The sequence below is a fragment of the Brachyistius frenatus genome, unplaced genomic scaffold, assembly GCF_029030835.1.
Source record: "Brachyistius frenatus isolate BFR_SWC_R1_liver_20210118 unplaced genomic scaffold, ASM2903083v1 Contig_40, whole genome shotgun sequence".
Taxonomy (NCBI): domain Eukaryota; kingdom Metazoa; phylum Chordata; class Actinopteri; family Embiotocidae; genus Brachyistius; species Brachyistius frenatus.
Genome location: NW_027210639.1, coordinates 2,743,691 through 2,758,719, shown reverse-complemented (window position 1 = coordinate 2,758,719; position 15,029 = coordinate 2,743,691). Strand labels below are relative to the sequence as shown.

Below are 15,029 nucleotides of genomic sequence, written 5' to 3'. Positions count from 1 at the left end.
TAGAGAGCAGATGAGCGCGAGGAGGGACGAGGAACCGAAGAGATAACTGACAAGTGTCTGAGCTTTTATTTAAAGGTAAACAGGTAATTAAAAAGACATTCGATGGCACACACTCCATGGATTCCCTCTCCTTTAGCTATCGCCCTGTGTCAGCCAGCTACTGCGGTGAGAGTGTTTCACAGCTCACCCTTTAAACTTTGAAACAAAGCTCCCCTTAAATTAAGAGGGCTTCTTCATTTGATGCTGCATCTCAAATTAAGGACCTGAGATTTAGGTCCTTTGGCACCATTACATCAATCTGACTTCTTTAAAGCAAACCACAAATGAGATGGGTTCTTAAGAGAGGATTAAGTCGAGTCATGCTTGAAATTAAGACGGAGACTGCTAGCACCAGAAGGCATGAGACTCTGACAGTAAACAAATAATTATTCTTGCTTGGCTGCTGCTTGAAGGAGAACATGATCAGGGTGATGTTGCATGACTTTGAGGTCAATAGTTTTAGTGGTTTTATGCTCTTTGGTGATAAGAATTTCATTGTCTCTCATATACTCAGACATAAGCCAAGTAGGAGCCTGGATGAGTGCTGTACTAAAAACTGGATCATGGTTCTGTATCTAAACGCTAGAAAAGCCGTCATTCTGGTGTTTGAAGCCACCACTTGGGATCAGCACACGCTGTAAACACAATATACTGTATATTTGCCTGTTTACACCTCCTGCAGACATAGAATAATGTTAGTATTCATTTGAAGTTGTGTCTCTGGCCAACTGATTGTCACATCTCTCCTTTTAGCTCTGGTTTGGTTTTCACTAAATCCTGGGATAAACACTATTCTTTAGTTGCTAAATGCTACACTATGCTCGCTTAATGCTAGTTAAAGCTGTGTAGTTTGATGCTGGGCACTAGTGTACAGGGAGTGAACACTTAAAAAAAATAACAAAATTTATTTAATAAAAGAACTTAAGTTCCGGAGAGCAACACTAGTGAACCAAAACAGTAAAGTTCCTGGTCCAAAAACCAAGACAATAAGCTAAAAGGTGTTAAAACAGTTGATGCAGTTGAGGGAGGACTGCACTACAAGTGACCCTTTACATGAAACTATTAAACTAAATATTGAATATGTTGACCAGTGGAGCTTTAAAGCATAATGTTTTTTGTCTGGTAGCAAATGTCGCTGGTTGGAAGCAGTACTGCAACATTAACGATGCAGAAGACATTTTGTTGCTGTACAGACTGAGAGGTGGTAAAATTTATAGAAACGAGTGTCTCCCGCAGGCAGCCGTTTATTATAGGATCACATTCTTGCTTCAGTGCTTGATGTGATTTTCTTTAAAGGAAAGGTTCACATTGTTTCAAGTGGGTCGTAAAACAGTCCTCATGTGAGCGTGCACATGGAAAGACTTATTGGTGGCTGTAATCATTTATCCCGTCTGTACTGGCCATACAGAGGTTCCTTCCTAAAGCACTTCCAAGGTAAGTGATGGGGGGATAAAAGCCGCAGTCCCTCTCTCGGCGGTCTGATTTGGTAAAATCGAGCGGCTCTCCTTCCATAACGTCATATGTTGTTTGTGTATGTGTCTATACATGCGCTGCTGCTCAGCCTCCACCTGTCAATCATTACTTTAACAGCCTAGATTAATGAGCTGTAAATGCGCTTGAGTGAAACCAATAACGTCCTTCTCATGGCAGCTAAATATAGGATTATATCATACAGGGAACCTCTTACTCATTGTGTGTTTTCTTTTCTATATCCCTCCGTATCTAGGACAGCTTTTCATGTGACCCGTGTGACAGTCAGTGGGTTTTATTTCAGCCTGACAACCATTGAGACAGTTGGACTCCGATCACTGCGGGCCTCAGCGATCATCGCCACTGCATTGCTGTCAGTGTATTGTGTGTGTGTGTGTGTGTGTGTGTGTGGGGGGGGGAGAGGGGGTTGTTAACAGAGAATTTGATGAGCAGGCAGAGATATTCATTCTACAAAAGCGTTAAAGTCTCTTTTTTGGGTGGATGCAAATCCCCTCACATTCAGCGACAGCCCTTTCTGGCAGCAGCGGGACAGTTCTGGACGGGTTTCTGGCCGGGCCTGTCGGGCTCAACAGGCCCCGGCAGGGATTTGCCTCTCCGAGTGGAATGAGCGGGGAGCCCAGCTGAAAAGCGCTGAATGGCTCCCATCACTGAAAAGATACACTCTGATTCTTCTTTAAAGAAAAAAGAAAAAAAAAGTCTGCAGTTAATCGACATACGAGCAATTTCTCATGTTTGGCAGGAGCTTTGTGTCTGGACAGAAGCCGTGCACTAAACTGGATTTAGACTCATGAAGAACGAGAGGCATTGCAAATCTGGTTTTCAGATATTTTATTGAGGAAAACATCTTTAACCTTTTGATCCATTGGACACGACATAAAATAGCAAAAAAGCTATTGAGAACATATCCTTTGAAGCCCAATCACAGATTCAAAAAGCACCGCAGCATTTGCAGTGTGATACATTTATAAAAATAACAATCATAAAAAATATACATACATGACGAGGATCTTTTTCTCTCTTTTTCAAAGTGTGATTTTGTAAAAGACTGCATGAAGAGAAAAAACCTTGAAAACGACACGTACAAGACGATGCAGTAACCCACAATCACTAACTGACAGGCAGACTGGAGCTAGCTAGCTAGTCAGCTGGTAGGACTTCACCGAGTATAAAATGACAATATACTTCCAGCACAATCCAAAGGAGACCATTGACGTACACAGTCATTGAGAAGAAACAGCCGAACGGAGCAGGTGTGGATTACCAGAGTGATGCAAGAAAAAGGACGAGGAAGAGATGCTGGTCCAAACCTGGAATCACCGTTGTATTTTTCTACCTGCCATCAGATAAAGCTGCAGTATAGTTTGCAAGAATTAAGCTTGAAATCATATAAATATATACAGTTCTTCAAAATGGGTGGGAATGAGGCTTATGAAATCATTAATGAGCATCAATAAAGCATCAAATGAACCGTGAGGTGCAACTTAAATTCTCCTGAAGCCGGCGTGAATGCATGCAGTGTTCCTCAGCTTCTTTTTTTTTAATCAACCATCAGTGTGATTAAAACCGACAGCAAACGCTGATAAAAGAGTGCCTTGGTGTTCCTGAAATGAAAGGGATAAACTGCAGCACTGTCCATAAAGCTGTAATCTGACCTTAACAGAGACCGTTTGTACAGTAAAGCATGGGAGCCCTCAAGAAATAAACCCCATCACCAGCTGCACCCATCTCTCCAGACCGACTCACTCTCCCCTCTGGCTTTTAACGTTTCCCTTTCTCTCCCCACGTTTGTTTTTTGTTTTTCTCACTATCTTCTCTCTTTCTCTGTCTTCGATATCAGCATCGACATCTGCACACGGCGAAGTTGTGCTCGCCGACATGTTTGGCACTAGGTTTTTCAGAGCGTCTGCAGACCCAACCCCCGTTAAGTTCAAGCTCTTCAGCAGCAGCTGAGGAATTCCCTGCCAGGGTGCTACAGCAAACAGTGTCTCATCATCTGAGGTGTCTCTGCAAATATCCTTCCACTGTAGGATGAAGCATGGGGGAACACACACACACACACACACACACACACACACACACACACACACACACACACACACACACACACACACACACACACACACACACACACACACACACACACACACACACACACAGACACACACCAGCTCTGTCGGGCCCCCTCCGTCTGAATGCAGTCTTTCCTCTCTCTCTATACCTACTTATTCTGACTGTTTTTTTTTTTCCTCAAACGAGAAAAAGTTCAGCACCACTCTACAAAATATACGGGAAACATTGTGTGTAAGTTGCTGATGATCTGAAAATGCTTATCAAAGCAGAATGTAATATTTGTGACCTTTGCAAAAACCGTTTGTACATTTCACTGCTACTTTACTGCAAAATCATTTCCATCCAAACGTAGACGAACACGGACTGTGCACGGTTTCATGTATACATTCACAAGCCTCTGGGGTGCTACTGTCTCATGTGCCTGACTAAACGGAGTGGGGTCGTATAGCCTGCTCATTCTTTTCTCTGCCTGCTGACAGGCAATAGGCACTTATAAGCACACATATGTTCACATATAGAAATAACAACAGCTTCATATTTTGTTAGTTTTTTCCCCCCATCAAAACTGGGTTTTTCTGTTATAAAAAAAAAAAGAAAAATCTTTGGTCTGTAAACAACCAGAATCAGATCCAAATGCGAGGTGGAGATGTCGCTTCATTTTAACGGCATCTCACCACAGCTGATGTAAAGCAGAGTCTGGGGTGCTCGTTTTGGAGCCCCGCACACACAAATCTGAGTGCGTGTGTGTGTGTGTGTGTGTGTGTGTGTGTGTGTGTGTGTGTGTGTGTGTGTGTGTGTGTGTGTGTGTGTGTGTGTGTGTGCGTGCGTGCGTGCGTGTGTGAGTTACACACCCCTGAAAGCTGGGCTGGAGAAGCTGTCAACTTCAGGACACTGATGCAGCCATTTGGTCTGCTGCTGGAACATGCTGGCTAAACAGTTCGTGACAGATTCAATCAGCCGTCTCGATGACAGTTCTGCTTGCTCGCGTTCGAGGCCGTCACACATTTTGCATGTAGCCATCGCTTCCTAAAATTAGTCTTTTCCAAACCTGCGTGGCCGAGGCCTCGTCAGGAGACGTCGGCCTTTCAAGAAATGTGAGATATTCACATTGAAATACGAAGTTGAAGTGAAAGCCAACTGTTCTCAATTTACCATTCATACTCAACGTATGAACAAAAACAGAAGCTTTGATGCAAAACATTAAACAGAAGACCCCTTTCTCTGTCAGCTCTTGAGCACTGTGCAGATTTGAGGGTGTGACTTGCTCCTGTTTAAAGAAATCAGACTCTCTCCCTCCTCCTCTCTGCGCGGCTCGCTCAGTTACACGGCAGCCAGGTGGAGTACGCAGGCTGCTGGCAGGCAAACATGGGCTGTACCTGGGCTATGTAGTAGTTACTGAAGTTGCCATCTGCCACATAAGGAGCAGGTTGGTAGTAACATGTAACATTAGCCACGTTGGGGATGACGTTCTGCTCGGCAAGCACGCGCACAGCCAGCATGGCTATGAGCCCTAAGGTCTGCCGCCGCTCGTGTCCCATCAGACACACCGTGCTCTCGTTGACCACCCCGTGCAGGGTCATCAGGTAGTCGTACTTGCGGTCTTCCAGGCCCACAAAGTGGTTTTGAAGGTAGGACTCCAGCTTGCGCTGCTGCTCACCAATGTCAGAGAAGTCAATGAAGAAGCGTGAGCACATATAGCGCTGCAGGGACTTCATGTCTGACTCGGACGCGGCCCGGAAGCCCCTCACCAGCAGGTGACAGTACTTCAGGAGACCCCCACCGCGGATCTCCTCCGGGTTGCGGGTGCAGATGACCTTGTGACGTAGGTGGTCCAGGGCCTCGCCGAAGCCCCCGTACACGCTCTCGCCCATGATGGTGGGGTGGAAGGTCTCGGCCATGGGGTTCTCTGAGCACTCGTAGAACAGCAGCAGGGAGTCCAGTTTGATCTGAAAGGAGTCCACGCTGAACTCAAACTGCCGCCTGAGGGAGTCCACAAACTTCAGCTCCACATTCTTTCCCCGGTTGTTAGAGAGGGAGATGAGACTCCAGCGGTCTGAGTCGTTACACACCTTCACCATCTTCTGCACATAGGCCTCCTATACGTGTGTGAGAGAAGAGAAAAAGGGTCGAATCATTTAGTATTAAAGTCTTAAAGGTGCAATCAGTAATTCAGCAGAGTTATGTACCGACACAGTTAGGCCTAATTTTCTATTGTGCAAAAGGGTTTTGTATTTAATAACCATATTTCTATATATACACATAAGAGCTGCATGCTTTGTTATTAATACAACTGACCCCAATATTAAAGATCCTAGAAGATACTTATATGGGACCTTGGTGGCTGAGGTCAGGTCCCTTCCAAATTGGTTTAACTCAATCCTCTTAACTACAGAAAACCAACATTTTACTATCACTGAACTGATCTAATTGCACATTAGGCTGCTTCTAATAGCCATTAAGCCAAATTGTCACAAATGCAATTAAAGCTGATCACATATATAAATGTAAACAATTGAATTAAAAAAATAAAAAAAAACACGGTGCAGAGTTGTGAAATGTACCTTTAACGTTAACGGGGATATTTTCTCTTTATTCACACAGTCCGGTAAAAAATCCAGGAGACAGTCCAAAACTATGTCCTTCACAGTCTGGAAATCACTTTCACCTTTCATATTTGCGCAAAATATGAGGTCAAGGTCCTTATAGCCCAGTCCGCTATCCTCGTGCAGGATGTGGCTGGCTGCTGAGCCGTTTAACCGAACGTCCCGGACGTGGATCTGTTTCTCCTCCATCCGACTCCGCACCACTTTGACGATCTGCCGCGGCTGCATCTCCAGAGTGGGGAAGTTTCCTCGGCCGTGGATCGGGATGGTCTCCGTCAGAATGGCGTCCAGCCGCTGCACTTGCTCCCAGCTGAGGACGCTGACGGTGCTGTCTTCTGTGTCAGACATATGGCTGGTGGTGGTGGTGGTGGAGCTGCTGTCGTCCTCTGACATGGTGGAGAAAGGTCCGCAGCAATTTAAATAAAAACAAAAGTGAAATCGTTTTCTCAAAATGGGAACAAATCAGTGGTCGCGTCTTTACGCACAAGTAAAGTAGCGTATCAGTAACTTCATCAAGACTCTCAGTGTTAGAAATGGTCCGTTCTGACTGTCAAAATATTAAAAGTAAATAAATAAAAATCAAAAAAAATGAAAGACCCCAGGCTTAAAGTTGCGGCAGTGCGTTATAGTTTGCGCAATGAGTCTTTGGTTGGAGATCCAGCGGAGCAGTCGAGCTGATGCTTGACTTGAGAAAGAATTGCAGCCAGTCAACAGAAGCGTGTAGAAAAACGAGCCCAAACTTTCTCTTCTTTTCCTCTGCACCTATAAAACAGTCGCCCGGGTGCTGTAGTCAATGCGTCCGAGCGCCGCGCATCACAGCCTTTGAAGGTCGCTGATGATCCAGGAGGGGGTTTGCTTTTCCGGCTGTGACTCCATCGCCCAAAGGCACGCCTATGATTTTATGAATTTGCATGAATAAGCTGCTCGCCAAGTTGCACTTTGGCACAATCCTCGCTCCGACTACGACGACGACGATCAACCCTTCAGATGAATCTTGTGGATTTTTACGCACAGCGCCTACACAATTTAAATTTCTCCTCCCGCTGCCAATAAATAATCCCGTTAATGCAACTTGTATGTGCTCAGTAAATCCAGGCTACTTTCCTCGAGTCTGTTTGGTTCAACATATTTTTCCCATTTATGGAGAAGTTAACCGTTACCTGTCCACTTGACATGCAGCGTCCTTCTGCGAATCACGTCTGTAGTCTGAAGATGTCAGCTGTACTTCACCCCGCCCCCCTCTGACAGTCTGCTGCTCACTGCTAACACTGCTCAACATGATAATACTGTAAGACCCTTCTGTATGAACCAACGCCGGTCTGTCCTTATTATATTTTAATAATGATTTAAAGCATAACTCCTTAGATAAATTATATTTCTCTCATATCATTTCTGCTCCTAATTACAGTTAATGCGTTTGAATAATTTTTTTTAACTGCCGATATATTTCCTGTTGTTACAATAATCCCTTTATAATCAAAATTAAAATTTCAAAACGGCATGAAAAACAACATTAAATTATTAACAATAACTATAAACGTGTATCCTGATCTCCGTAAGATTGGAGCTGATCAGGACACAGCTCACTTCATATCACCATGTCGCCCTCTGTGGGCTGGTTTAGGTCTTGAAACAAAGTAACAGAGTATACTGTATACCTTTAAAATATCACATTGATACGGATTTAATTTGTATTATCGTTAAAAAAAAAAAAAGTCATAAAGGAAATGTGACTTTTGCTGTTTTAAAGGGAGAATAAATATTTTCTCTGCAATCTATGAAGTGGACTGGCGCTCCTGTAGACCACTGTCATGTCAGGGTCTACAGTCAAATGTAAAAACACCTCTTGGACACACCGAAATGTGCAACAAGATCTTGAATTGGTCATTAAAGTTACATTAAGGGTCTGCAATATGGTCATTTATTTTCAATGAGCCTTTAAAAACAACAGTTATTTTTCCATATTGGTAAACTTAATGCATGAAGACATGTCTTATCCGAAGCTGTTTCAAGCAGGATGTGAGAGGGTCAAGGGTCAGAAGAAATTGGAAGCACGTACTCTGGGCTCTTGAAGGGTCAGGGATGCCACGTCGAGGGGGGGGAGGGAGGGGGATGCTGTCACGGATGCTCCATTAGGCAACATAAAGCCCTGCGTCACTGCAGCCACCCAGATCTGTAAACCCTGATTATCCCATTTACTCTATTGCACTGTCTTAACGCTGAGTCTGCCTCCGCTCAGCGTCACTCCCTCTGGAGGACAGGACACAGACAGTCGGCTATTTTCAAGTTTACAGTCACATGCTGCAGATTTTAATGTCAAAACAGCAGAAAAATAGGCTACTGAATCACCAAAGAACTTCAAAATATTGAAGACAGAAGCATTTTTAAAGTGTCAGAGTTTTGAGATACAGACCTTCAGGTAATTTATTAACTGTAATTTGTTGTGTTTTCATGCTTTGCTTTAGCATGTGTCAGACAGGTTGAACGCAGGTTTCTGAAACTGAATCCCACATCTGGAAATGTACATGGAACTCTTAGTCAGTTACAATGCACTGAAGGCAGCCCTGCCGATGTGTTTCCCAGGTGTGGAGACACAGTTGCTATGGGTTGGACTGAGTCCCGCTGCCATGCACGCTGCAGCCACTCCTCTGCAAAGCTAAATCAAAGCGTCTGTCAGGCAAATAGCAGGTAGGTAGGTAGGTAGGTATATACTTTATTAATCCCCGAGGGGAAATTTTTTAAAGGTAGACACATACGGCACGACGCTGCTGAGCTGTTTAGTATAAACACAACCTGGTACCTCATTACTCACCGTGGAATGGATGATTGATTTGTTGGAAATTATACAAAGACAAGAATGAGATTATGTTGTCAGAAGATTAAATAGAAGCACAGATTCAAAAACAATACACATCTCTTCTCTCAGAAGATGTTGATGTCTTTTCCTGTCAGATGGGTTTGTGTTTATTTAAGTAAAAAAAAAAAAAAAAAAAACTTCCAAAGTTTCCCTGCGATGTATGTGGAAGAGACTTCTTCTATTCCTCATAAAGGAATCTTTTACAATCACGCAAAGTTTTCCTCCGGGGTCTATGAAATATTTTCTGGACAGTTCGGCCCAATAAAAAGAAAAACGGAAAAGGAGAGCGGTGTTGTTTTCCAGTGTCACTTATCTGACCACATGAGTTGGATTCATCTTCCATGAAGTGTAACATCGCTGCTGCCTTTGAGCTTTGTTCCTCAGGTGAGGACTGTGAGCTGGATCTTCATACGGCTGAGATGGACCATACTGTACCTTTTCCAGGTCTTGTCGAGGGATCTGAAGGCATTCCTAGGCCAGATGAGATGTGTGATCCCTCCAGCGTGTCGTGGGTCTACCTCAGGGTTTCCTCGATGTCTGAAAAACCTCAGAGTGCCGAGGGGGCATCCTAATCAGATACTCGAACCGTCTCAAACGGAATATTGGAATTATGAGCTAAAAAGACATTTTTAAGAAAGACTACTTTGAAAGAAAGATCTTAAAATGAAAATTGACTCAGCAAGAATAAAGAAGGAACAATGAAAAAAGTTTCATATGAAATTCTGTCATTTTTTTTCAATGACAAGATTGAATCTATCAGGTACCCATATAGTTGGACTGTAGTACGTGTATCACTGCCTGTACTCCCACTGGTGCACCGTATCAGCTGGGACAGGCGTTGACATTCAGGCTCCTCCGGCATAATTATTAGAATTTCTGTCTCATTAGGAGCAATCCAGAAAAAACATGATGACCTCCCAACCTGGCTTTCAGCAGAGGACAGAATAGAGCTGCTTGTTACGTTTGAGCCAAAACAAGCCAATAAAGCTATGATGAGTGAAAAAACAACACATGCAAGGTGAAAAACAGCCCAGTTGGCATGGGTGCAGAGTGTGACAACAGTAGGGGATTTAAATGCAGTGTCAAACAACAGACATTTCATTTTCAAACTGTCAACAGAAGTGAAAATCCTTTTTTTTCTGATGCTGGTGTGACCCGGAGAAGAAAAGAAATCGATCTGAAACACGACAGTCTGAGACAACGTGGCTTTAGAAAAATGTGAGCGATGACATAACAAGAAAACAAAGCTCCACTCATGCTCTTCAGCTCTGTATCTTCAGTCCTTCACCCTCATCCTCTCCCTCCGCACAGATAACTGGATTTCCAAAAGGGTCACATTAGTTTCCCCCGGCTGTCGGAGAGATATTCCCACTGCTGACGGCCGAGTTAGTTTTGGTTGAGGATCAGAGGTGCGATGACAGAAATGGGTTTTCCAGCTCTAACTGCTTCTGACCCCCATTGACTAAAAGCTGGAGAATCGCTCCGCCGTCAAGTAAAAGTATCGTGGGGTTATGTGGGGTCTGCGGAGCCACGGAGCAGCAGCAGCTTCTGCACACAGGATCCCTTTATGTCAGCTCTTTTGATCCCAAAGGGACGGCATTTGTTGGGTGTTTGGTTTTGAAATATTCTGGCAGATTAAAGCAGAGGGAAGGTTACAGAAGGGGTCTCGTTTCACGGGGAGATAGAAGCCCATCTCACCTAATCTTCCTCATTATAGTGTCTCTGTCATCCCACAGTCTGCAGGACCAGGGACAGTGAAGGAGCTGAGTGCTGCTGCTAAAGCACTTTGAGCAACTAATAGATGCTACAGACCGGCTGTGATCCTGGTACTGTATGTGATTGTCTCCGGCAGACTTGCTCACTGGATCCACCTTCCTGCTCTGACAGCGCCAACCCCCCCCCCCCCCCCCACCTGGACGCTCTGACCACGCTGGAAGACATCCACATCAAACAGCCACACCTTCAACTCCACGGCTTTTAAATGTGCTTTTCTAATCTCTGTCACGGCCTAATTGCACCCTGCATATTTCATGAGTGTGTCCATTTACACTAATAACATGTCATTTGAGACTGAGGGATGAAAGGAAATCCTGCAGGATCTGTGGGGCCTTGAAACAAACATATAGTATATTTGATCCAGAGAAGGACTGTTTCATCGAGGGGAAATATGCTTCGTATTCTTGTCGAGAGTGATTTAAAAGACTGACACTTAGCATAAATACTGAAAGGGAGTTAACAGTCCTGGAACTGTCCAGCAACAAATAACAAGGACAATTCAAAGCTGGTCATCACTAGATGATGGGTTGGTGATATTCCAGTCACACAGTTGGTGTATCGGCCTGCTGCTGAATGCTGTCAAAAGTAAATATGGCAAATAACCATCGTGGCGAGACATTACACGAGGAGGAGGAGGGTAATATCATCAGAAAACTTAGCAAAAACCGACTTGAAACGCCTCACATTTCCCCAAACATTCACTCCAGCTGTCATCACATCCATTGGTTGGGGACGTGCTTTGTGACAAGCAGCCTCAGAGACGTCACAGGATCATGCTGTTAGCCAGCAGACACTCGGCTCTGAGGCTTTCACACCGACAACCAGACGAAGCAGGAAGGATGCCAACTGAATGACAGCCAAGGCAGCAGCTCGGCCCGCACGTTCTGGCCACCCTCTCCGAGTAGAACACTTCCTGAAGCCCTAATGATCTTTGTAAAGCTGCCAGCAGAGTGACGGTCGTGGATAGGTCAGGTAATCCCAGGGCTAACTGGCTCCATGTCCACCAAAGAGGATTGAAAGGGCTAGTCGGACTTTTACTCCGCTTCGGGTGAGGCCATGGACAGAAGCTAAGCAGCCAGTAGGCTCTTTGAGCCACAGGTCAGCATTCAGGCCAAAGAAGAATATGAATAACTCTTAAGTCACTGTTAAGGTATTTAGCAGCCGTCACAGCTGTTCAAACTCTGAACTATAGGCTTCCTTCTTCTTAAATGTCAGCTAAAATGCATCTTAAATAAAGTTGTTAAAATCAATATTATTACTATCGGATTTGTATCAGACGGTAGAGTGGGCTGCCCACTAATCGGAAGGTTGGTGGTTCGATCCCCGGCTCCTCCTGTCCACATGCCACAGTGTCCTTGGGCAAGACACTGAACCCCAAGTTGCTCCCGATGGCGTACCGTCGGTGTGTGAATGTGCTCCTGATGGCGAGCACCTTGCGTGGCAGCTCAGTCTCATGAATGTGTGGATGGAAAACCATGTGAAAGCGCTTTGAGACCGATGAGGTGATAAAGCATGATACAAGTGCAGACCATTTACCATTTACTTTAAATATATATTGAATTTTGGGTGAAACCATTTGTAGTCATGATATGCACATTTCCAATTGTAAAACAAATGTATGCATCTGCTCAGGCTGGAATGAAACTTCACCGAGATCTTAAAGTGCTATGCTGTGAACATATTTATATGCTAAGGATGACAAGCATGAATTTTTGAGGATAAAAAGTATTTTCGCTTTTCCCTTTTGGAAAGTGCCACGGAGGCAAAATCAACTTTGTGTGCACAAGTCAATAATTTGGGAGCTCAAATGAGTAATTTCGGCATGATATTTAATCAATGAAAACCTTTACATTTCACTGTTTGATGTATCATCTGTCATGTCGTTCCAGCTTTTCACTAAAGCTATATGATGTTTAACTAAGTGAAATATGCAAAGACTGCATTGTCTTTCCTTCAAAGAGAAATATTTGAAGTGTCTTATGGCACACGATGTGTTCCAATGTGAAATGGACAACCCCCATATTGTTGTGGAGCTCATAAAAGGTAATGAAGAGAGCGTTTCTTTACGACTACTTTTGTGTTTCCTCGTGAGTACTACAGAGTAAATCACAGACTTCCTCTCATTCATTTTCTAGACTAGAATTGTCATTTATACCAACTTTCTATAAAGGGGAAACAAATAATGCTGTTTCATTTCCTTCTGTAATTACCAAAGCAAAATCTGCAAGTTTCAGTTTCGTTTACAGTATTTTTTTTACTGTACTCCCAGAACGTCAGTATATATGAAGGACTTCAAAGAATAACTTTTCTGCACAGCATCAAGTGTGATACTTCCATCCTGCGGCTCCCAGGACTACTTATCGTAAAAGAAGTTTGAGACCTATTTAAGAGTCATTTACAATCATTAGACCGTAACAAATGACACCGACAGGTAACCTGATGAGTGATTAAATCAGGACGGATGAACGGAGGGTTGACCTCCCTCACTCTGCTTAAACCTGTCCAGTCAGAGCGGGTCGGGAATGTAGGAGTTGTTCCACGGGGTGTCTAGAACGTCCCTTTTTTTTCCAAAGACAAATGAATCCCGATATCCTCACCAGCTGGAGAGCAGCCCTGTATGACTTTCCCATCTGCCTGGCAGGAAGGCTGGATGACGAGGTCCTGTCCTCCACCGTCTCTCCACAGGAAGAATGCACCTTCCTCAAATATGCCGCGCTACTCTGTCACGCTTTTGCCTGCCAAACTCTACAGCAGTGATTCCCAACCAGGGTAAATATAGCCCTGGCACTAATAGAGCTGTCAGGAGGGAACAGGGAAGGCCTGAGTATTTCAACCAATTTAAAAAAGAAAAAATTAAAAAAAAAATCAAATTACTTGAATAAAAATATATATGTATGAGGGACAATAAAACGTTCAGAGACTGCTCCTGTTGCGCACGAACAAAACCAAGCACCATAACGTGCACAGTGCCGAGGGAAGCGAGAACCTTTGTGAATAAGTGTTTCAACTTGCGTTGCTTGATCTACGTCAGTTACTGCGTCACGCATTTCTGTCAGCATTGCCATGTGCGCATTTGCGATGTCACCATGGACCTAAAACATGAGCAGAGAGGACAGATCCAATTTTGCAGAACATTTTTGGGAAACAGAAAGAACTCGAGTAAAATCTGGCGAGTTTGGGTGGTGGGGGGGACAGTTGTGTTCTTGGTTATTGCTCTGAGGAGGCACATTGTCATGTTGGAGAACCCAAGTACCACAGTTCAAGTCATTTGCACTGAAAGTTTTCCCTCAAACGTCTCAGAACATCACAGTCCAACTCGGCATCGACAGTCTGACCCTGGAGGACACAAACGTCAAAGAAAACCCACCCGGTTGAGCTCCGAACCAAATGCACCTTCTTTGGTCTTGGATGGTGACGTTTAGCACGTTTCAAATCCCAAACACCACTCAAAACACCTCGCCAGGCTCATCGCTTCGTTGCTGTTGGGCCTCTGTTGTCAATTTCCCAAATTTCACGCAAAATGTGATTGTGCTCAACTCCATAGTGAAATAACAAATGCGAACGCAGCAGTGATCACAAAAACATGATTAACTCGTGATCAAGTGAAGGAAATTGGAATACTTTCTCATCTGGAGACCTGTTGTGATAAACAGCCTAAGATGTTAAAACAGCTGAAGCTAAAAGCCTAAAAAAGTAGCTATATATATCTAAAAGTAGAGGCTAAATGGTTCTAGCTACAAGTAATGGTGATTTGTTATCATTAAAACAAAGTTAAACCCAGCTAATGACTATGTAGCTGACAGTAAAGGCTAAATGGTTATTTAAGCAAAGCCCACGTAGCTAAGAGTACAGGCTACAGGTTGCTATAACTAAAGATAACTGGATGCCTAAACGTCGGGGCCACATGGTTAAAACAAAAACAAAAAAAAGAAGCTTTTCTTACATTTATTTACCATTTACAAAGTTTTAGACAGCTAAACATAGCGAATGGATAAAAGTAAAGGCTAAATGGTTAAAATGGGAAACTAAAAGTAACCGTTATTGGACGTGAGGATGATGAAGGGGAACTTGACTTCAACCGGTTGGGGAACCACCGCTCTACAACTCCCACATTAACGCACATCAACATGGAGAGAGCGCATGAGCTCCAGTTCCTTATGTCAGCTGCTTTATTGTGCTCGACAGTCTAATTT

At 43.9% G+C, this 15,029-nt stretch overlaps 1 protein-coding gene across 1 annotated transcript; it reads right to left on the bottom strand.

Annotated features, from left to right (window-relative positions):
* Positions 1–2,343: 2,343 nt before the first annotated feature.
* On the bottom strand, positions 2,344–7,371 carry tent5aa (terminal nucleotidyltransferase 5Aa). Its single transcript, XM_069702178.1, has 2 exons — positions 6,162–7,371; positions 2,344–5,696 (listed from the first exon to the last, which is right to left on the bottom strand). The coding sequence occupies exons 1-2, from the start codon at positions 6,594–6,596 to the stop codon at positions 4,917–4,919; spliced, it is 1,215 nt and encodes a 404-aa protein (XP_069558279.1). The 5' UTR covers positions 6,597–7,371; the 3' UTR covers positions 2,344–4,916.
* Positions 7,372–15,029: the final 7,658 nt, after the last annotated feature.

Bases quoted from the DNA above. Each gene is read 5' to 3' on its own strand.
- tent5aa (XM_069702178.1), bottom strand. From the start codon at position 6,596: ATGTCAGAGGACGACAGCAGCTCCACCACCACCACCACCAGCCATATG. The intron at 5,697-6,161 runs GTACATTTCACA...ACACACGTATAG, and splicing joins TATCCCCGTTAACGTTAAAG to GAGGCCTATGTGCAGAAGAT.